The 24,171-nt window shown below is 39.7% G+C and overlaps 2 protein-coding genes across 2 annotated transcripts in view; one reads left to right on the top strand and one right to left on the bottom strand.

Moving 5' to 3' along the window:
• Nucleotides 1-352: 352 nt before the first annotated feature.
• Nucleotides 353-23,302, bottom strand: fkbp4 (FKBP prolyl isomerase 4). The gene is made up of 11 exons (XM_034176588.1): nt 22,823-23,302; nt 18,403-18,547; nt 18,176-18,318; nt 12,083-12,203; nt 10,726-10,882; nt 6,424-6,514; nt 6,227-6,310; nt 5,955-6,140; nt 5,714-5,857; nt 1,441-1,536; nt 353-1,302 (listed from the first exon to the last, which is right to left on the bottom strand). The coding sequence occupies exons 1-11, from the start codon at nt 22,913-22,915 to the stop codon at nt 1,204-1,206; spliced, it is 1,359 nt and encodes a 452-aa protein (XP_034032479.1). The 5' UTR covers nt 22,916-23,302; the 3' UTR covers nt 353-1,203.
• ddx11 (DEAD/H (Asp-Glu-Ala-Asp/His) box helicase 11) overlaps nt 20,429-24,171 on the top strand; it is a 30,661-nt gene continuing 26,918 nt past the window's right edge. The window contains exon 1 of the mRNA XM_034176581.1: nt 20,429-22,382. The gene's annotated coding sequence lies outside the window, so the exon portion shown is untranslated. The remainder of the gene's footprint in view (nt 22,383-24,171) is intronic.

Below are 24,171 nucleotides of genomic sequence, written 5' to 3'. Positions count from 1 at the left end.
CTGATGCAATCACTCACGCAGTGTTTTTGGCTTGTTTACGCAATGTTCACTTGAAGTTCATGCAATTAATGCCATATGGAGATTTTGAACATTCCAAAATTTTCTTTGCACACATGCACAAAGCCGCACAGTTTACAACAAGCCTGAGACAAGTTTACTCTCCTGCACACCAGAGTGCGTGCAAGTGCGCGGATCTAAGTCGTGCAAGTGTCAGGGGACCTTTAGTCATGAACACCAAGTAGAATCACTCTGTTGATTATTTATTTGTTTTTATTCGGTGCTGAATCCTTCTGTCAGGGAGGCACAAGAAAGCCTAGGCTCAGCCCTGAATTAAATTAGTCCAGCTTTCTGTCCTCTTACAGCCACAACACTGTCACATTTTCTGCAGTTTGGACAGCCTGGACTTTGAGCAGTTTATGCAATACCCTTTACAGTAAAAGAAGGTTAAGACTTAATAGTTTATGTGAATGCGTTCTGGAGAAGCTAATCAATGGTTTAATTCATAGCTGCTTTAACGTGTATTCCAGTTAATTCATCACTCTGAGAACACCACAGAAATTACAAACACAACACCAGAAAGGAGTACAAAGTCAGTATTTCCAAAGCAAAGCTAAACAGTCTTGTACCCGAGGAGCTACAGTAGCTCCCGTTTAATGTCGAGAAAGAAGCGTAAACTCACAGCTATTCACAGCTAACGCCTTGTTATTCTGATTATCCACAGTGCCGCTACATACACACTTCAGGGACAGAAACACTACTGTTTTCACACTCGCACAGCAAATGTACATAGACAGCCACCAGAAATTGATCTGTAGGCTCATGAATGAGGTGGACAGAGCACTGTAGTATGGTCTAGCCCTTGACAGGTGTAAAGTTGAGATTCTGCACATTTCCTACCCACCCGCCCAAAAGAACTTGCTATGAAAACATGCACAAAGCAACGGTGTGAAACGGTTCCGGGGTTGGGGTAGAGGCACAAAGCTCGTTTAAAACCGTGCTTCATTGTGCCATTAGCTAGAGAAGCCCCGCCCACTTAGCCAGCTGCCACAGCAAAGCCTAAAGACAAAAGACACACCCTGTCAGTGTTCTTACTGACAAACTTAATCTCAAACAGCTGAATCCGACAAACAAACTTTAAAACAGAAATGGCTGAAGTTACAAAAGTCTTAAGTACAGATGCCGATTGCCTTGCCATCGGAACGCTTATAACTTTGCGTCACTATCGCCTCCCTTTTCTCCATTCTCGACTTCCATCGCTTCACCGTTCTCCTTGCTTTCATTCTTCATTCTCTCGGCCTCTTTCTGTTCATAAGAGAGGGGGGAAGCAAACGATACATTAAAAGATGTTTCAGTCCGTTGGTGAGCTAAAAAGAAAAAAAAAAAAAGAAGCAGCAGTTTGGACCCCCTCTACTGGTGGGTGTAAAAAAGGCAATTCTTCACCTTGGAATCTATGTCTGCAAACCTCTGGAACATGTTTGCATAGACACGTTTGTCCTTCTCATGTTGCTCCTTTATGTGTTTGTGACAAAGAACCACCTGACAAAAGTCGAACAAACATGAATGAGTTAAACAGCAAAACATTTCACTCTCTGTTCAGATATTTAACATACTCAAATCTCAGGTGTTAATCTCATACTATTTGACCTAACCACAAAAGCTCTGCCATGTGCCTAAATTTTGCTCATTTGTTATGCCCCCCACAATTTTAACTCACAACTATTTTTAATGCACTGTCACGATATCACAAAAAAACATTTGCATGCATCCTATCTGAATGAAGTGGTACAGAGGAGGATTTTCTTCCACCAAAACATCAAATCTAGGCTTGCATCTCAGATCAACCTTCTAACAAACTGTAGCTGAACTTTCAGGTCTTGTTAAGTAAATCCTCCTCTATACCACTTCATCATGAAGCTGTATAACTGGGGATACAAAATGCAAAACATGCACTATGCACAGTTTCTCCAAACAGCCACAGAAGCCTGTAACTTCTTCTGGGTTGTCTGGGAGTCTTGGTGGCTTTCCTCACCCTTCTTCTTGTACAGTCACTGTTTGAGTACTGTCTACTCCACACAGATTTATCACAGAGTGTCATACTGTTTGTATTTCTTCATAACTGATGTAAATGAAGTCCAACACATTCAGTGACTTGGAAATGTTCATGTATCCATCCTCTAAACTGATTATTTACAGGTGTTATACCAAAGGGGCCCATTATATGTGCAACCCATCATCTTAGTTTTTATATTTTTAATTACTTTATATGAAGTTATAGAGATTGCTTTCAGTTTGAGTTTAAGGAAGATAATTTTATAATTTTTTATATTTGAAATGGAATAAATAAATTAAAATGTGTGAAATACCAAGTGTTCCAATACTTTGAGGACACTGTACAACACACACATTATAAAGTCATATGGGATTGGAGAAGTTTCACTGTATTGTGATCTCACTAGTTTAATGTTCACACATCCAAAATATCAGCCAACCTGGAAGTGTTGTAGGAACATACACCAAAGTTAGACTTAAAATGGATGGGTTTAGGAGAATGAATTAAAAAGTTTACAGCTGATGTACTGTTCTCATGATGTCTGAGCACCTTTGGGGTGGGTGGGGGGGCATGACGACAACAGTTATCCTTGTATTTATCTTTACCTCTATTTCAATGCAGACTGTATAAACCAAAGATATATCATTCTTTGTGTGGTCAGCTTCATTTCATTTGTTAATAAGCATTCGTTCCTACAACACATTCCAAAAAAGTTGGGATGCTAAAATATTGATCAATCTGTTATGTTGCCATTCCTACTCACACTTATAAGCATTTTGGCATTGAGGATACCAAATGACGAAGCATTTCAAGTGCTCATTTTGTCCCATTATTCTTGCAAACACACCTTAAATTGTGCAACAGTACAGGGCTGTTGTTGCATTTTTTTCATTTTAAAATTCTCCACAAATTCTCTATTGGGGACAGGCCAGGACTGCAGGCAGGCCTTTGTAATGTATGCAGAATGATGTTTTGCATTGTATTATTAACCCTCTGGGGTCCGAGGACATTTTTTGGACAGTTCATGTTTTCTTATTGCTGTTAACAGTTCTCCCGGCATCCCACAATCAAGTTTTACGTCTTTTTTTCCCCAGGACAACCTGTACTTTCAGAATATCTATGCTATACTTGTGTTTTATAAGTGTAATAAAGGTTTACAATCAGAAATAAGGAAAAAGTAAAGCAGAAAATAATTTTCTACATACTTATTCAAAACATACAGTAAACTATAATAAACAACTGTTTTGACACTTTAAAGGTAATTTGGGCTCTTGTGTGAAAGACTGCACAACAGAAAGGTTCAAACAATAAACACAAATGCACATTTTGAACAATATACACCAAATGGTCTATGCGTTTTGTTTGTCTTCATCTCGAAGCAATTTCTGTCTGCTATTACAAAAAGGTCACATCACAAACTTCTACTTCTACTGTGTTTTGGAGTGTTCTGTCCTGCTCTGAAAGCAGCTTTGACACTTTGGCTCATTTACACTCTGAGGAGCAGCCCCTCCCCCCACACTCCAGTGCTTTACACTGGAGTGAGAGAGAGCTTGCCACAGGCTTATTCAATAACATTCACAGGTAATGAGTGGAGCATCTCTAAAACTCACACTGTTTGAGCACGTGAGATTGTCATCAGAGGCCCTGCATCTGCTCACTTTCACTGATCGCTGTGCGTAATGGCGCATTGGAGCAAGCAGCCAGATGGCTATTCAAACGGGCCAACTAGTAACACGTCGCTCCAAAAAACGACCTTTGGTTTATCACGTGAGGTAAATGTGCCCCACGAATAGATTTCATTATTTCATTAACGAATTAACTTTATACATTACTCTGAAAACCATCAGTGGACCAGTTAGCTTCTGATAAATTTAGTTCCTATAACTTTCAGACCACTAACATATTTTTTTTGCGGGCAGAGTAAATAAAGCTTAACAGTTAAAAATGTTTACAAAGTCTGAAATCAAAGATTTAAGTACCTGTCTGTTACATGTTTTGTAAAAGACAGACAGCCATGAATGGTAGAGCTCTATCCTCTGCAGGCAGAGCAGCGCTGACTACCAGAAAGAAAAGGAGGGAGGGAAGCAAAAAAAAAAAAAAAAAAAAAAAAAAAAAAAAAAAAGATAATTTCTCTTCACACCATACAGACCTGCTGGTCATTTCACTGGAGTCTTGTACAGGCAGACAGTTTTGACTTATAACTTTAAACAAACTACTTCCGGACAAGTTATTAAAATTAATATCACGTCTGTCGTTTTACAAAGTGAAAATATCAGCTATATATGTTTTAGAGTCATGGACTAATTTTTATCGTGTAGACACACATGCTTAGCAAATGTGTGGCAAATGCTCTTCATGCTCCCATCTACTGCCAGCAGATGGCAGTGTGAAAAAAAATGACATATCTATAAATACAGATTTATTTGTAAAACCCACCACACATTTCAGTAACTGTCTTATACCGACCAAACACTGACGTCAGGAAACTAATGTACCCATAATGCAATGCGCGTGTAAAAATTATTCAATAAAAATTTGTTCACATACACACACACAAAAATGACAAATGAAGTTGAGCACAAAATATAAGAAATATCTTGGGCTCATACTGTCTGCAGTGAAATGGAAGTCAAAGTAAAAGAAAGGATCCCTGTGGATTTTGTTGCTGTTTTTATTTTTGTATTTTCTATATCATCCTACCTTTGTCTGATTTGCAGTTGTACTTCTAAGAAAGAATTTTTCACCATTCCACTTCATAAACGTTTTATTGTGACAAAACTAGATTTTTAGATAACCTCTATATTTTTAAAGAAAAATCAGGTTGTAGTGCTTTTAACTAGTTTTTTTTTTTTTTTACACATATTTCATCAGCAAATATTACTGTGCTGTCATGTGCAATCAAATCAAAGAAAGGAACTGTGTGCATATATAAAAAGTTTATAACTGATTAGCTTAGTTAATGGTAAAAAGTTGCATCACTTTTCTGTTTTATCAAATAAATAAATAGATAGATGGATGACATTAAAATAAATATTAAGTACTAAAATTAAGCAACTTAATACAATAAAATGTGTACAAATCTAAAGCCTTGTATTTGTAAGATCATGTATCTTTGACTTCAGAGTTTTACAGAGCCACACTGGATTAAAACTTATTAGTGATACAGCTGCAGACGTACACTCCTGTAACACCCACCCCTTAGTCTACACAGTGTTTGTATGAATTTTACAAGATATTTTAAGAATTCCTAACCCAATTTGGATTAAACTGCACACTGGTTCTATGGGTGGAAGAACGATATGATTTTGATTTGGACTGCTCAACAATTAAGGTCAAAGATGAAGGTAAAAATTCCAGCCCCACGCAACATATACAAAAATGCCTAATTTCATGGACATGAGCCCAGACATTTTATCTTTAATAAAACTTAGCTGTTTAGAAGCCCATGTACCATTTTGTCTATGCTTGATACTTTGAAATGTGTGTATGTCATCACTGCACTGAGCATTTTGAATCGGGTTATTTATGCTGACCATCAGGCCACAAAGACACTCCAAGGGGAAAGAACTTAATAATTAGTTTATGACTCATCCTGCAAACAACCATCAGATGTTCATGAAAGCATAACATTTTGGTTGGAATCTTTTAATAAGATTTTTATACCTGGCTCTTGGCAGCTTTGTTTGCAGGATACAGCTGAACAACTCGCTGGAAGTCATCTCTCGCCTTCTCAAACTCCTTCATACCAAACAGTGCTTCTCCCCTCCGGAACAATGCCTTCTCGCTCGTGCCATCCAACTCCAAAGCCTACAAGGACAAATCATTCATTTAACCCAAAAAACACACCACAAACCAGGTAAACAAGCTTCCTGCTAAGTGTGAAGATAAAAGAAACATCACATACCTTGTCACAGTTTTCCAAAGCTTGGTTTGGCTCTTGTAGCTTAAGAAAGCACATCGCCAAGTTCAGATGAGCAGCCAGTCGCAAAGCTTTAGACTTTTTCTCATCGTCCTCTGACAAACCAGATTCATGTTCCAACCATGACACAATTCTTTTATACTGCACTGATGCTTGCTTGAATTTTCCCTCCTGAAGCACAACAATCAATGCATTAAATAAATTAAAACTTCAGTATCCTGTTACTGTACAGTTATGGTAGGTCCAACTCTACACACCTTAAAATACTGTGTTCCCTTCTCTTTAACAATGACACTCTGTTCCAGTTTCTCTGATGTGTTCATCTCCCACGATTCCTTAGCCTAAACAAAGCCAAGCCAACATCAGTTTGCTGTTTGAAAAGGAAATACTGGTTGACAGCCTGTACCCAGCTTATCAACTAAAGCCATCCTATGTTTGGAAAACAACATTATACCTTTTCGAAAGCGGTTAGTTTGATCTTGTACTGCAATGTAGCTCCACCAGGAATGTTGTAGTTTGCATTTCCTGCTTTTCCAAAGCCATATCTGCAAAACAGAGATTTATGTTCAGTTATTCAGGGCTGTGAAATGAAAACTGAAATCCAAGGAAAATTTGCAGGGGGTCTGGGGGGCTCTCCTGGAGCTGGCCAGGGTCGAGGGGGCCCCAAAAGAAGAAAAAAATTCTCAAAAGAAGCGCATATTTAAATGATCCTAGATTCAACCTTTGATTTGAACTGTCAATGATAATGTTGAAATAAAAGAATATGACATGGAAGTAGGACCTGGATACATTTCCCTTTCAATTGTAAACCAAATTCTGTATTAACTCAGAACAATTAAAATACATCATATTCATGAAGACTGAAAAGACTGTTAAAGCATTTCAAAAATCACAGCTAAAGCTTGTAGAATAGTTTGAAAATCCTTGTAAAATATCAATAACATACGAGGGTAGGCTGAAAAGTTCTAAGGCTCACCAAGAAGGAGATATGCCATTTCAATAAAACTTGGTATGCATTAAGTTCAACTCTTCTGATCACTGTTATTTTCTTCCAGGTTGTGAGGTAGTTTGTGGTTCATAGCTAAGTTTGAAAGTTCGTGGTAGAGGGAAATGGCAAAAATGGACAAAATCTGGCATCGCGGTGTGATTAAGTACCTGCATAAGAAGGGGTTAAAGCCCGAGGACATTCATGCGGATATGGTTGCTACATTAGGGGATGAAGCTCCCTCCGTGTCTACAGTGCAGAAGTGGGCAGCTGAATTTAAGAGGGGCAGAGAGAACCCTGAAGATGACCCAAGGTCTGGGCGGCGTGCAACAGCCACAACCCAGAAAAACATTGACCTTGTTCATGAAATGGTGATGGACGACAGACGATCGATGATTAATCAGCTAGCAGATGCTGTGGGAATATCCCGTGAGAGAATTGAACACATTCTGCATCAAGAACTTGGAATGTCAAAGGTGTCAGCTCGGTGGGTGCCACGTCTTCTGACGCCTGATCAGAAACGCACCAGGCTAGTCATGTCGAAGGCAAACTTGGCGCAATTTGAAGAGGATCTAGTCAATTACATGGAACGTTTTCTTACCCAGGATAAGTGTTGGGTTCACCCCACTTTGAACCAGAGACAAAAAACAAAAAACAAAAACACAATCAATGCAGTGGAAACACCCAAGGTCACCACCTCCAAAGAAGGCCAAGGTCTTTTCGTCTGCGGGGAAGGTCAGTTTTCTGGGATGCCAAGGGCATTGTGTTCGTGGACTATCTTGAAAAGGGACAAACCATAAATGGACAGTACTATTCTAACCTACTGAGACAGTTACGCGAGGCTATCAAAAAGAAGCGACCAGGAAAGCTGACAAAAGGGGTGCTGTTCCATCAAGACAATGCCCCAGCTCACAAGTCAACAGTGGCCATGGCCACTATCCACGAGTGTGGATTCGAACTGGTAGATCACCCACCATACTCCCCTGACTTGGCACCCTTGGACTTTCATCTGTTCCCAAACCTGAAAAAAAAAAAAAACTTGGCTGAGAAGCACTATCGGAGCAATGATGAGGTGATGGCTGCCGTTGAGGGCTATTTTGACTCAAGATGAAAGCTTCTATGCCAAGGGAATCGAAGCACTCAAGCACCGCTGGAAGAAGTGTGTGGAGTTACAGGGAGACTATGTAGAAAAATAACCCTGAATTTGTTCAATTCGACAACTGCATCATAGTCACCCTTAGAACTTTTCAGCATACCCTCGTACCTCATCGTAAAAAAGTCACTCACATTCTTGTGTAAATTCATTCAAAGCCACAATGTCTTTTTTCCCAATGAAAGAAGGTCTACATCAATAAAAAGTCTATATTCTTGTGTAAATTCATTCAAAGTCACAATGTCTTTTTCCCCAATGAAAGGTCTACATTAATAAAAATTCTATTTATATTCTTGTGTAAATTCCTGTAAATCCATTCAAAGCCACAATGTCCTTTTTCCTCCCAATGAAAGAAAGTCTACATTAACAAAAAGTCGATTTATATTCTTGTGTACATTCCTGTAAATCCATTCAAAGCCACAATGTCTTTTGTCCAATGAAAGAAAAAGTCTAGATTATTAATAGTAATAATAGTCACATAATCTTGTCTGAAATCTGTTTGAACAGCACAATGTTTATTTTCCAGAAAAAAAAAAAATCTACCATGTTTCCTGAGGGCACAAGATGCAGTTCGCTTTTCCTGTTTCTTTCATCTTTCGGATGTGTTCATGAAGAGCGGCAATTCCAGAGTCTCGAGTCCTTATCAAACTTTTTGACACTGCCTTTCTCGCCACCTTCCCTTTGTCTGACATCGCTCCGTGACACAGACATGTGCCACGGACAACTGTTCTAACAGCCACTCTTTGAGTGAGCCATTTTTCTCCTGGGAGTTCCGCAGAACACAGCCTCTGTGAAATTATAAAACGTGCACGGCGTCGTAAAAATGGAAAAAACAACTCTGCGATAGGCATTTTAAAAACTCAGTGACGATCGGAGTCCAACACTAACACCCCCCCCTCCCAAAATCCACAGATCTGGAGTTTTCACAGCTCTGGTTATTGTGATTGTGAGAAGCGATATGTGCTTTCACTGAACTTGTACAAGTATTCACGGGGGTGTCAGTGCATATTTACATTTGGATGAACTGCTTCATTAAAAAAAAAAAAAAAAAAAAGCCTTGTGATCATTTTTGATAAACCCTTCATGGTGACAATATCATATACAAAATGTCCATGCATAGGCTGATTACTGGTTCCATGGTATACTGCAGTTTGACAATGCCAAGGTTTCAAAACCGCCATGATTTCTTGTTTGATTGTATGAGCTCCAGACAAGCCTAACATTGTCCCATATGGTTTAATCAATGAATTCTGTGTTGTTCAAACATGTGCATCATGGCTGAAGGAGTGTGGAAATATTTCAGATATCAGGCAAAAGTCCATAGGAATGGGGTAGATAGACACCTCACATTCCCCAAAAAGCATTCAAAGATCTGCAGTGAAGACTTTAATGGAAGGTTCCCCCTGAAAAAACTATGTGTAAAACTGAAAAAGTGACAAACGATTAACAGAAGGATACGTAATGCTGCAAACCAGATTAAATGAATGCCTTAAATCCCACAACAGGAAGCAATGTCAAAGTTTCTTCATGCAAACTGCAGCCCTGGAATGACTGTACGCACAAGGCATTATGGGAGGTTGCCAAAACAACTTATTTGCTGTGAGCTAGCAACCATGCTGCTCCAACCCATGTAATCATTAATGAAAGAAATCTAAAATGATGGATCTGCCCAGTGTCAGAGACAGTGGCTATGTGGCAGATGGGAATGTGAGCAGATGTGTAATTCTGTGTACAGTGGTCCCTCACTATAACGCGGTTCACCTTTAGCGGCCTCGCAGTTTCGCTGATTTTTTTAGTCCAATTTTGCATGCTTTTTTTTTTTTTTTTTACAGCGCATTGTGTTCTGCGTCCTCATCAAGCAGGCCGGTCGCGGCACCGCGAAGGGAGAGCATGCGCATTGCGTTCTGCATGTCTGTTTATAAGAATCTTCTCGCCCAGAAGAAAAAAAGAGCGCCAACAACTACCCATAACTCTGTTCTTCACTTGGGAAAAGACACCTGCACCGAGGTGTCACTCAGTGGAAAAATGTGCAACAGCGGAGCAGCACCACGACAAAGAGGCGCGATCAGAGGAACTGTGAAATACTGGTCAGTCACTATTAATATTTTCTTGTGTGTCCAACCTCGTAGGATGATTGTTAAAATTAAATTTGTTAGTTCTAAAAGCCATCATAATTATTTATAGGAAAACGTTCTATTTTTATTTCTCAAAAAAAAAACAAAAAAAACAAACACATTTGGGCTTGAAAACAGGTTGGTGTTATTTTTCTACTAAGGTTTGAACTTTGAGAGTGTTTACACAGGAGAGAAAACGTTAATGCCTGTTTGAGAAAAGTGTATAAAGTGTGTAGTGAGGGGTTTTACAGCCTTAAAACATCTATAATATTTGTAAAAAATAACGCTGACTACTTCACGGATTTCGCCTATTGCGGGCTATTTTTAGAACGCAACTCCTGCGATAAACAAGGGACCACTGTAATACCTTGAGATAACATCAAGTCAAGTTAACGTCAAGTTATCATACTGTTGAAAGTCTTATCAGCTAATCAATAATCCTATACCCACAACTGTGTAATTTAAAATAACTAACGATGAACAAACAGGTAAACATGAGCATACTTGGGCTTAATAATGAAGCAAGCCTCCTCATCCTGTTCCATAGCCATGATTGATTTCTCCACTCCAGTCGGCAAGCCAAGTGTTTCACCATCTCCAATCTCAAACTTCAGTTCTCTCTGGTCAAACACGCGGCCCTCAAAGCTTCCCTCCACAGTTACTGCAAGATGCAAAAAAAAAAAGAAAAAAAGGGCTGCAGTCAGTTCCTGCTACAAATCAGACTTCACCCACAAGCCTTTAATATACAACAGACACAATTTCATTCTGTCATTTTCTGCCACTTATCCGGGTAACAGTGACAGAAGACAAAGAAGCTCATCTCAAACTTCCCTATCCTCAGCCAGGCCCTCCAACTCATCCTGTGGGATTGCAAGGCATTCCCAAGCCAGCTGGGGGATGTAATTCCTTCAGTGTGTCCTTGGTCTTCCGGGGACCCCCTCCCAGTTGACATGCCTGGAAGACCTCCCTGGTGAGATGACCAGAGGGCATCCTCACCAGATGCCAATACCACATCAGCTGGCACTTTTCAATGCGAAGGAGCAGAGTTGCTCTACTTCCAGTCCAGAGGTGTTGTGCTACTGTGTAGGCTGATCTAATAAATGTGTGATTGTGCCTGTGATTATTTTAGAGCTAAAAAGCAACATAAATGACACTCAAAAACCAGGGAGACTAAGACTTATTTTTTGCCAGACGGGGCAATATTATTGTCTTTTGCCTGAACATTTACCTTGGGCAAAGCCAAGTACTAACACCAAGCAAGATTGAGACAGAATGAAATTTGAATAAGGCAGCCACCTCACAGTTCTCTAAACAGGGAAAAAAAAAAAACTGATGCAGAATGACTGGGCATATTCCCATGTTGCCTCCAATATCCAGGCAAGGGTAAAGAGCTGGTCCAGTGTTTCACAACCAGGATGGAACCTGCATTCCTTCTGAATCTGAAGTTCGATTATTGGTCTAAGTCTGGCATAGACATTTCTGGGGAGGTTGAGACGTGTGATTCCTGTATAACTGGAACCATCTCCTGGCTGTCAATCAAAATACCCCATTTGTAAATGATGAAAAGTTTCTTTGGAGAGCACTTCTCAAAACAGTGTTCCAAAAACTTTGACAATAACTGATAATTCTAGTCCTACAACTTAATAAAAATGTGGAAAGCTGTAGAGTCTCTAATATTTATCGGTATACACACACACTAATATAGATATATATATATAGATATATATATATAGATATATATATATATATAGATAGAGAGAGAGAGAGAGATCTGAAATTATTTTATTACAGAGTGACAATGCCTACTGTTGTGTTACTGCACAACGATTACGTCAACATTATCCAGATCACACTGCCTTACCTTCAACAACAGATCCTTCATTAGGCTTGGAATACCCCTGCCCTTTAGTAATAATGCGACGAATAATTCCTCCATCCTCATCTTCAGATATGTCCTCCCCTCGGAATTCAAACAGTTCCACCTACAGTTGTGTAGACATGAAACATTACAGCTCCAGACAATTTTCATGCAAGTAACACATCAAGATATAATCCATCAAACCCCCCCCCCAAAAAAAAACCAATTAGAATTTAAACTCAAATTACCTTAGCACAGTCAATCTCTAAGGTTGCTTGACTATCCTAATAACCTGAGACTAATCAAGTGGTTCTGTGGTTACTGCTATTGTGTCACCCTTGATGGCAACAAGTCATGCTTCTAGTCCACCTAGGGCCAATGTCTGCTTGGGTTCACAGACTACACACACACACAAAAACAAACAAACAAACACCAAACATGCAGATTAACAAACTGGTGACTGTTAGATGCACGCATGCACCTGCCCTACCACTCCAATATTTTATTCCAGAATACACATACCGAACAGTGGACAACTATGAGAAGTCTATACTGTAACTCTAAATTTTCTTTACACTTTAAATGATAAACATACATTAAACTGCTTTTTCGTTTAAAAAACAAACAAAAAAACAAGACAGGTGGAAATTTCCTAACAGGGCTTGATTACTTTTAGCATGTGTTAACAGAGTCGGAGCACACTTAAACGGTTCTTTAAATGAGTGATCATGATGGTGTTACTATTTTGAGCTTTTTCTCATGTCGGGCTCAAAATACAATTCATGCTCACTTTAATCAAATATATGACTAAATATCTATTAAACAGCAAAGAGTGTCTCATGACACAAACTGCAAAGTAAAAATGCACGGAAACAGACATTCATGTCTTTGTGTGTGTGCTGTCTGACTGTCTGTCTGTCCCTCCCGACTGTGCCTCAAGGTTTAAGCTTTTTCCCCCCGGTTCCGGCTTATTCTTCCCAATTCCTGCAAATTCTTGCTATGTATGACGGGGGTCTAATGGTGAGTTTATTTTACAAATGTACTAAAAAGGAGCTTAAATTACATCGTACAATCATCTCACATATGATCATCTGTTCAGTGGCTGAAAGAAACAGTTTACTCGTATTTTGTGCCTTTACAGTAACATTAATTAGCGAATTAGCTGTGCTCCTCAACACCATGTGCCTTATAAATAAATAAATAATATGGCAACTAAATCCATTATGCGTATTCTTGCATGAAGCAATAAATGTGACATTATGTATGTGTGTTATATACTTGTTTTTTTTTCCCCCTCTTAAAGAGGCATTTTTGGACCAATGTGACTTATACTCTGGAAAATACGGTACTCAGATTACTGAAGTCCACTGTAGACGTGTATACACTTCAGAGTATGACTTCCCATTGCAATTTTTACAGTATTTTGCAACATGTAAGGCATAGAGGACAATGAATTAAATATTAATCAAGACATTTTCTTATTTAATTAGGTCAGTAGTTGGATTATTGCTGCCCATATCATTAACTATGAATTTTAAGTCATGTTCAGATTTCTTTATTTATTTACTAGCAAAGTACCCCTCCTTCGGATGGTGAAGAAAGAGTGTACCAATTGTGAGTGACTTACCCGGGAAAGTGTGGAGCAGTATACTGAGACAACATATTATTAGCTTCCAAATGTAAGCTTTCAAAACATTTTGAAGTAGTAGCTATAACAGAGACACTGACCCCTTATTTAAAAAGGTTAAACATCATCTTTTTTAAAAGTCCTAATAATTATGAAACAACTGACTCTGTAGTGTAATTAAAGTGGATGTAACTTTTTCTGATTACGTTATGAAGTTGTCAATAAAATTGATCTATCACACCAGGTGGCAGTAATACACATTTACAGCAGCAACAGCTGCCACCTAGTGTATACTGAAATATGATGGGAATGACAGATTATAATAAATTATGAGAATGCATGAAGTTCAAGGCAAGACTGGAAAGAAAGTAATAAAAACATGCTGACATTTGTTTGCAATAATTAAGAAGCAATGCTTTCACAAAACTATACTGTTTTAATGCATTTTTTGGGCCCTACTCGCACGCTTTTTTAGGCATCAAAATGGGGCCTGTAGCGCCCGAACCATAATAGCTGGCACACATTTGAAATCTGTGGATGTTTTTACTCTAGAAAACATCCTCAGATAATTTTCAATGACCTATCTTCATGAAATACGGAAAAAAAAAAAAGAGCAGTGCTCAGTGACAATGCATTGAATGTCATACATGGAAGCTGGACGGATTCATACTTGTGAGGCAAAAACGTCATCTGGTGAGAAAAAAAAAATACAGAGCGGCGGTTCTAATTAACCACAAAATGTGGGCAATTAAGGGGATTTGTGAAAGAAACATGATGTGCGTCTGTAACTACAGAGGATATGGAAAGATGAAGAGTGTAGAGATTATGTGTGAGGTGAGCAGATCCAGAGAACACTGGGGACAAAGAATGGGACCTCCATGCTTAGTATATAGATTTAATCCATTTATGCAAAATGCAATGCAGCAAAATAAATAAGTAATTTGTACTCGTATCATGATTCATACCAAACCGTGAGGAAGGTGCACGGTTACAATCCAAGATCCCATATTGACTGTTGGTGTGAATGCCCACACCTCTGTGTGCGTTACCCTTGTGGTGGACTGTCCACTTGTTGGGCATGTAATGTGCCTCTCAGCCAATGCATGCTGGAATAAGATCCAGCCTGAATCAAACTCTCAAACACAGGGATGAGAACAGTCAGGAAGGAAGAACACTGGTGGGCAACTGTGAGGGACAGGGTGCGGGAGAGGGTGCACCCCCCCAGGGGAAAATTGTTTGAATTTTTCACACTTTAAAAGGAACTATTCTAGTGAATTTTAACAGATGAAAATATTACTTTATATGTGGATTAAAAAATGCTCTCATTTATACCTTTGTTTAAAATCTTGGCCTGAATGAATAATAAATTGTATCAAAATTTATTGTCACCAGACATTCCCCCTAGTACAGGGGTGGCCAAGTTCGGTCCTCGAGAGCCACCTTCCTGAAACTCTTAGTTGTCTCCCTGCTCCAACAAACCTGAATCCAATGAAAGACTCATTAGCAGACTTTTAATGAGCCTTTCATTGGATTTCAGGTGTGTTGGAGCAGGGAGACAACTAAGAGTGTCAGGAAGGTGGCACTCGAGGACTGAACTTGGCCACCCCTGCCCTAGTACATCCCATGATAGAATCTACCCCAATTATGAAAATAAAGTTTGTCTCTAGAAGCTGGTTATAATTCTAGCCTTGAATTAATTACTCTTCAGACATCACACCACACACTGCTTCTGTTAACCAACTATCACCAGAAAAGCAATAAAGTTATGATGAATACACAGTAATTTCTACAGCCACACCAGTACAGCTAGTTTTTTTTTGCCATTGCCTCAGCATTAGCAGTTGTTCAACTATTAAAGCACCAACCTCCAACACAGCACTACTCCATCCAGTAACCATATATTAATCACTTAATTGAATCTACACTGTTCATACTGTACCTTAAAATACGGTACACGCAAAAAAAAACAAAAAAAAAAAAACAAACCTCACGATTAACTAATCAGATTTGTGGGAAAAAATGTAATTGGATTAGAATATGTGTTAAACTTCGCTGGTCTTGGATGATTAGACTGTTACACCAGGTCTGCACACAGTTTGGGAAAAAAAACAAAAAAAAAAACAAACAAACCTGAGCTTATTAATCAAGGAATTATGGGTGTTCATTTGTGTCTCCCCCCAGTTCATTTTTTTTTTTTTTATTAAGTACTAACTTACCTCAGCAGTAGATTCGGTCTGACATCAAAGCAGACAGCTACAGGGCTGCAGGTTGCTTGGCTGCTTTGTTAATATAAAGTGCTGCTTAATTTTCAGTGTTCTGAGCCGCCCGGACACTCTGCGTTTCGCTGTGAGAACATAATTTTTCAGTGCAGCACTTCCTCCTTGTACACAGTTCACTGTCTGATTGTGGCAAAAGTTGCACATCACAACCCCTGTGGCGTTAACGTTCGAGAAAAAGCCACCAAGTTTGAAGTTCAGATCGTCTCCCTTTTCATCAAACTTCAGCGGTCCTACTTTGTCCAGCCACGTCCATGCAAACTTTTCCAATCTCTGGAACACACTTATCTTCATTTTTTTTAACCTCTCCAGCACACGCATTTCTTCATCAAAAACTTTCTAAACTTCTTTTTGCTTGGTGCAGTATCTCATGCGAGAATGGAGTACTATGTGATGCATTACGGACACAAACTGCGGAGCGATGTGCTCATCTCTTAGCTTAGCAGTTGTTCTACTAACTTCTACACTTAAGGCGAGCCTCTTATGCACACCACACTGCTCAGTGTAACAGCAACACCCGGTGGCTAATGTGAGAACTGTCACAAACATCACATCCCACAAAGCATAAAACGACTCAGAATCGTCATTGTACTGCAGCCTCACTCTCGTCTTAAGGCGGGACAATAACATGGAGGCTGAAGAGCGATCCGTCCTGCCGTTTGGATAAGACGGCCGATTAAAACAGTGGCCATCTTCTTCAAAAGCCGTCTAAAATGCGGAGCTGTCGGTGTGTGTGTGCGCGCGCGCAGAGTCAACAGGCTGCAGGCTGGGAGGGAGGGGGTGCGCAAGGGAGATTCCTGAATACAGGCGCGACACGTTACAGTCTGAAAACCATCAGTGCGCAGCGAGCGCTGAACAGAGAGGATTTTAACCCGAGTGAACAAGTAAAAAAAAAAAACAAAAAAAAAAAAAACCCAAAACGTGGAGCTGCCTTTACTTCTCTCTGAACTTTCTCTAAAGGTGTGGTTCTGCCGTTACCGTCCTGTTCACACCATGTGCGCGTCATATGCTGAATTTATGAGATCATGAGATGAAATAAACGGTCAAATAGCTTTAAAAACATATTTAAAAAATGAGACTATATGAATGAACTGAGCCACAAAAACAAAACAAAAAACCCCTGACATGGAGAAGCTGTGGTGATGTTCAGACGCACAGATCACAAAAAGCAGGTGAGAACTCTGAACTTTAACAGCTGTTACTTTGCAAAGGTATTTATTTGTTCAATATGGGCTTAATGCAGTGTTTAAGCACAAAACGTGACTGAAGAGGAGAAACAATTTCAGAAATGCAACAGAAACAACCACAATTCAGAAAAAGTTGGGACTGTATGTAAAATGAAGATAAAAATAAAAATGTTGCACCATTCCCAGTTTCTCCACTCACAGAAGCCAACCGTTCTTCCAGAGTTGTGTAATTATACTACAATAGTAGAATATAAAGAAGGGAAAAAGAAAAAAGGAAAAAAAAAAAAAAAGACAATATATTCGGCAATCGCAATTATTTGTCTGACAATTAATCGTCTCCAGAAATTCCTAATCGTGACAGCCCTAATGGACTGTAGGAGCCTAAGTGCAATTTTAGTTCATCAATATTTGGAGAATAATGTAAGTTGATGGCTATTTATGTTTATTCTTTTAAATAAGGACTATTTACAGTATTTACAGTGAGTAATATTTAATTCATTGCACTTTAAATGTGTGTGGATATTTCGTATTGAGAGTTCATCTGTATTCCTTACGTGACATTTTTGTAGTGCCCCTTGCGGCTTTAAGTGGTTGGGCACGTTTAATTGCAGCCAAACATGGGCTTGTGTGTAGGTGTGACTGCCTGGTTTGTTTTTTAGTCAGGCTGCATGAAGTGGAGCCACACAGTTTTTTTTGTTTTTTTTTATCTCTCTTTCTCAATCTTTCCCACTCAGTTTTATTTTCTCTTTGTGGACAACTTTGTACCAATTACTGTTTTGTTTATATTTTTTTTAAGTAAAATATTTAACTGAATTCAGAGGATCCTGTGGAGTTCTTTTTTGGTCACTGTCTTGGTTGACAACGAGGGAATAATTAGCTATGGCTTCATTAAGAAGGAAACTACATCGACAGGTGCCAAAATGAACCCCAAAAGTTGGGAAACCGCCGATTGGTGGGGAATTCTCATCCCTGCGAACATCGTAAGTGGGTATAGTGACGGACTTACCTCAAACAGCAGAGTGGCACTGGGGGGTATCTTGGGTGGGCTCCCTGCACTCCCATAAGCATATGCTGGCTTACACATGATCTGGCACAACTCCCCGACTTTCATCGTAGCTACAGCGATGTCCCACGCCTTTATTACCTGACCTAAACACAAAGAAGACTGATAAAAAAAACCTAGCTCTGATTCCATGGCAGGTAACTGTTTGACTTTACAAGATGCGAACCAACCTTTGCCCAGTTCGAAACTAAACTTGTCTCCTCTATCTCTGCTCGAGTCAAACTGAGTACCATCCAGAAGTGTGCCCACATAATGTACAAACACTTTGTCACCAGTCATAGGCAGCTCTGTGCCTGTGCCTTCCCTCTTCACCAACTAAAACCACACACAAACAACAGGTTTTCAACAAAAAAAACAATGCTATGCTTAACAGAGAGAAAAAAAATAAAACTTACCCAAATTATGTACATTCACACTACCTGCTGATAGAATGTGAATCCAATTTCTCTCACTGTCCTGCAAATGACAATTCTGACCCTTTTTTGTATAATGTAAATATATGTGATTTACCCCTCCCCTCCCCCACCTCATATCAGATCTGTGCCACTCTGCATCTATCAATGAAAATGGAACGTCTATGGAAATGGTAAGATTGGATACACATTAGAGCCTGACTGATATACCGTAATTTCCGGATTATAAACTGCTACTTTTTTCCACACGCTTTGAACACTGCAGCTTAAACAAGGATGCAACTAATTTATGGATTTTTACAGGCTTTCTCACAAGTCAAAATACATCAATTGATGCTGTCCATTGATTAGCTGAAAGCTGCGGTCTTCATGCAGCATAAATTCACACACAAAGTAAATATAAAGTCTTACCTGTTTGTTTAAGTGGATTCATAATCAAGTCCTGAAGAAAAATTATCCACATAAAGTATCCCGATTTTGGAAATCAACTCAAAAAAAGAATTTAATTCCTTGACGTGGCTGAAGAAAAGTCCCTCTCGGGCCCTTTGCGCCACAGTTTCACCGCCAGATCAGTCAGCGGCGCCTTCTCCCCCCACCGGGTCTCCGGCTTTGCGCCACAAGTTGAAAAAGTCACAGCGCCTTGTTAACATCTCATTTACCACAGACATCAGGCGATCCTGGCTCACTAGATTAAAACTACCGTATGTAAATTCTCAAGACTGCAGCGAATGCTTTGTCCACCTAACATTAACATGTTTCACTTTTTAAACATTTATGACCTATGCTTAGCATGAAGTGACATGAAACACATTACATTTTACAGTAAGACGTTTTGTTGAAGTGCTAGATTTGAGGATACACTTTTGTTACTACCCCTAAGAGTAGTAACAAATATTCATATTTTCATTTCTTTTACTGTTGGATTGCAAGATGTAGATTACACTACATTCCTTACACCAGTCACATCTTGACAATTTAGCCAGCGTATGCTAAGCATATTAAAAACACTGGCATATGCTGGCGTACATCTAATAACTTACGGGTAAGTTTTGTGTAAGTTAAAAGCACGTTGAAGCACGCTGATATGTGTCATAATACGGCGAGTACCTTGGAAAATTTTGGGCATGCACAATATATTCAATGCATGCAAGCGTATGTCTCATACGTTCCACATATGTGGAACCTACCTACAACATAAGTTGTAGGCAAGTTATCCGATTGTCGCATCACCTCATTCATTCACGTTCAGTGGTTACCACATGCATCAGTCGATTTCTGCATGCGATGAAAAAAACATCCCATGATCCACCAAGACAATAATCAAATAATGTTAAATTACTCTGTTTTGCCTCCATGTGGAGAAGAGACGCTGCATGACAGCGTACGCAGGCTGGATGACATGCTTGTCAATATTTAAGTGTTCTACCTGCCAAACAAAAGGCTTCTACTGGCAGGTGAAATGCAAACCAAGCCAGACTCAACTGTTCTGACCCGCACCACACTGTGCAGTATTGACCCGAGCCACTCGATTGAAACGGGGCTGGCAGCATATGCTGGTTAAATTGTCAAGGTGTGACAGCTGCATAATTTATTAGACGTACACCAGCCTATGCCAGCATTTTTAATACGGTTGGCATACGCGGGCTAAATCGTTAAGGTGTGATAGGGCCCTTACTGTAAAAGACAAATTACCAGTGAAGACTACACTATTTTTCTTGTGGAACAATGTCCAGCTTTGCATACTGTGCTATACATTTCCATTTTAAAGAGAAGACAACTGAACAAAAATATTGTGATATAAATAACATTTTGCTATTTCACTTTAGTAAATTCATTATATTGTTTGAGTCAGACTCAGTCAGATTCAGACACACCGGTGTCGCACTTTGATTGGTCCCCCATCTTTTATTATGAAATAATGCTGAATTTATGTGGAAATGATTGTTGTACAAAAGCTTCAGAGATCTGTCACTGAGATAGATGATCACGAGGTGATAATCAGTGAACTGCTGCTGATGCTCCGAAATGACGCACGCGCAGTTAAGGCAGGGGGACCAATCAGAGGGGGGTACTGTTCAGACTGTGCGAAAGGCATTCAGAGTCATGATTCAAGTTCCTCCACTGCTTCATGTTCTGCACACACAGTATGCTAAGGTGGAAATGACAAAGGCTATGTACACCACTGAGGTGTAAATTAGGATAGGTAATTTCAGCTTTTATTTTATTTAATAGTTTCTATTTATATCTATAGTTTTAGAAGTTTTTTTTTTCTAAATAACCGGGATGAGTACTAATTTCGTACCATTAACATGTAAATGTGAGTTGGCACAACAAATAAAGTTCCTTGAACCTTGATTTAGTACACTCCTATTTGCACCACCCTCATCTACACAAATTGAATGTATAATATTAACTACAATATGGCTGCCTCTGCTCTTCTCAGGTCAAATTCAAAAAGCCTTCTGATAAATTCAGATTTAACAGCTAAATATTGAGCCAAACTAGCAATATTTTGAAGTTTCTTACCTCAAACTACCCACACCATCCCAAAATGCAATACGACTGCCTCAGGTGGCACATATTGTGTATCCATATCTGGAAATATGCACCACCTGGTGCATATTGCCTATATGCAGGCATTAGTTTCGCATTCTACGCCTTATGGCACCGGAACTTCCAGGTAAGTCTCGTCAAGCGCCAGAGCCACTGCAGCTGACTCCACAGAAGAGCAGCAGTCGTGGTCAGGCAAAGTTATGTCCATCGCTGGTTCTTCCAGGTGATCAGTGAGAGGGTTTGGTCGCTGTCTTCACTCCCAAACACTGGGACGAGGGGCAGGAATGGAGTAGCTGTTCCACTCAAAAAAAAAAAAAAAAAAAAAAAAAAAAAAAAAAAAAAAAAAAAACACAGGGATGGTTCCTTTTTTTTTTTTTTTTTTTTAAAGAAATGGCGCACCTGTGTGGTTGACGGCTGCATCACATCAGCAGGCAGAAAATGCCGAGAACAGACTCTGGTGTCACTCATTACTACAAAATGATCCCTCTGAACACTTATGACCCATTTCCTTTGGTGCTCAGCATCTTTCGGGAAAGAGAAAAAAAACTCAAAACAGAGTTACATCGTGCAGAAGCCATACATTTTGGGTACACAGCAGTGATAGCTCGATGTGCTATCCTCTCTCCTCTGAAAGAAAACTTGGTCTTCTTCAGTGTCATGAAGGATACAGACAACCACAAAAATATGAACAATGACAAAATAAATAAAATACTAGAAACGTTGTAAACTGATTAGTTTTCAGATATTGAACAGAATCAAACACTGGCATCCGTTATAACCGGAAATTACACAGCAATCAGAGATTTCAACAGAAATATGTCACACCACTCTGTGCATATGTAGTCCATTGCGCATCCGTATCTGGCAATATATGCATATATAGGCAGTCTGGGTGGAAAATGCCAAATTCAGACCCAGATGACAATTCTGTTATACTGCAAGACTTCCAGAACTGTGCAAAGCCACTGCCGGGATGCAGAAGCACTGCTCCATTTTTATTTATTTTACTTTTTATGCATTCTGTGTGTGCAACCCTAACCATTTCCACGAGCCTAACCAAAAGCCATTCAAGAGTAAGTAATCTGCAGCTGAATGATTGGTTCAGAGCCTCCTTCCGAAAACCAGAAGCAGGCAACACCCTTCCAAAAATGGCGGGTCAGTTTAAGGAGTGCAAAATCTTTCAGGTTTGTCTACCTTTGCATACATCGCACGAGTGGCTCCATGAGCAGTTTTTTTTTTTTTTTTTTGGGGGGGGGGGGGGGGGCAGACTACCCTGCATACAGAAATGGCGTGAAGATTTCAGATTATCCATAAGGTCACCGCTTTGTAACGCCGGTGTGACATACGACAAGCAGGTGATGGGGGTCTGAGGACAAATCACGAGAACCCCTGCAGTCGGATTCTCTTTACTTTGTGTAATTATACTAAATGTGATCCCTTTTTGTTGTTGCCAAAAGCGTTAATGTAGCTTTATGTTAGAAACACTGAAGCCCGTTGACGCGAGCTGTTTCGTCAAGTGTTTCACACGCGCGCAAAAGGCTAACTATCGTTAGCTTAGCCAGTAGCCGAAAGGGATTAACAACAAACACGAGTTAACCCATGTGATTTTAACACTGTAACTCACCTTTAAAACGCCCCCGTCGTGATTTGGTGTAATATCTTCTCCTTCCATTGCGATGGCGTGTTGTCCTTCACTTGTCTGCTCCTCTGCAGTCATTGTGCCGTCAGTCTTCTCCCTATTGTGTGTGTGTTTTTTTTAACCCTATACAAGCTACAGTACCACAGACCAGTACAAAGTGATACTGGTTAACAGCAGCGGCTGTAAAAAATAATCGTCGAGTTGACTGCGTCAACTAGCTTAACTAACACTGATCAACGAGGTAGGCGCACGAGCTAGAATTTACTCACTTGTGTATAACTGTGTAAATAAAGACCACACCACGCAGAAACTCGACTTATTCTGTACCTGCGGAATATGCGCGTTGGACGCGGAAAGTTGAAGTCCACGTTTTCGTATAGCCTGGTCGTTCAACGACAACAAGCTAAGCTTAACAGCGAGCAGAGAACTTTCCAGACATATAAAGAAAAACAGACATAAGCCAGGCTTTGATACGTTGCATATGTATGTCTGCACACCCCGCCCGGGCGGTGCAGACAGGCACACATTAATCGACAGTTGATTGTGATTGTATAATAAACAAATAATCAAAGATTAAAAGACGGATTAAGTCCTGGATGTATGATTGTAATGAGCCAGACGGTGTCTCCCAACAGGTTGAAACACGTGTTAAAGCGTTTCAAAAAAGTGTAATGTCGCGCTTAGTGTGCGGGATTTGTTGACCTCTAGTGGTGAGGTTGAAGATTGCGTTATGCTTGTTCACGGTTTCATTTCTTTGGTGACGGAGATTTATGCCTTCTCTCTCTTCAAGAGCAAGTATTAACAGAAAATATTAGATAAATATTACCAGGGAAGGTGCAAACCTGGGAATTAGCGCACAAACGTGCCCTCGAAAGGAAACGATTGGAACTACCAAGTACAAAAAAATTATACTTGCTATCATATCACACCGAAAAGAAAGAAAGAAAGAACAGGTTAAAGCTGTTCAACCTTTCAAATTTTACGAAACTGACAAAATTTAGTTTCTGCTGAAATTCAAATATTATAATGTAGGTCCATTTTTGGAAGGTGTTGCAAAATTACATCTCATTTAATAAATAAAATATATCTGGAGGATTTCCATAGGGATTTTTTTTTTTGTTTTTTAGGGGAGTTGATGGTCTAGTGGTTAAGCGTTGGGCCTGAGACCAGAGAATCCATTGGTTCCAATCCCAGCTTGACCGGAAAAAATCACTAAGGGTCCTTGGGCAAGGTCCTTAATCCCCTTGTTGCTCCCGGTGTGCAGTGAGCGCCTTGTATGGCAGCACCCTCACATCGGCGTGAATGTGAGGCATTATTGTAAAGCGCTTTGAGTG

Source organism: Thalassophryne amazonica, chromosome 8, assembly GCF_902500255.1.
Source record: "Thalassophryne amazonica chromosome 8, fThaAma1.1, whole genome shotgun sequence".
In the NCBI taxonomy this organism is placed as follows: domain Eukaryota; kingdom Metazoa; phylum Chordata; class Actinopteri; order Batrachoidiformes; family Batrachoididae; genus Thalassophryne; species Thalassophryne amazonica.
Note: the sequence above shows the minus strand (reverse complement) of the source record. Positions and strands in the feature narration are given on the sequence as shown.

Coding starts and splice junctions, on each gene's coding strand:
- fkbp4 (XM_034176588.1), bottom strand. CDS start 22,915: ATGACTGCAGAGGAGCAGACAAGTGAAGGACAACACGCCATCGCAATG. Junction 18,319..18,402: donor TAGTTTCGAACTGGGCAAAG/GTTGGTTCGCAT, acceptor CTTTGTGTTTAG/GTCAGGTAATAAAGGCGTGG. Junction 12,204..18,175: donor GTGCCACTCTGCTGTTTGAG/GTAAGTCCGTCA, acceptor ACACAACTGTAG/GTGGAACTGTTTGAATTCCG.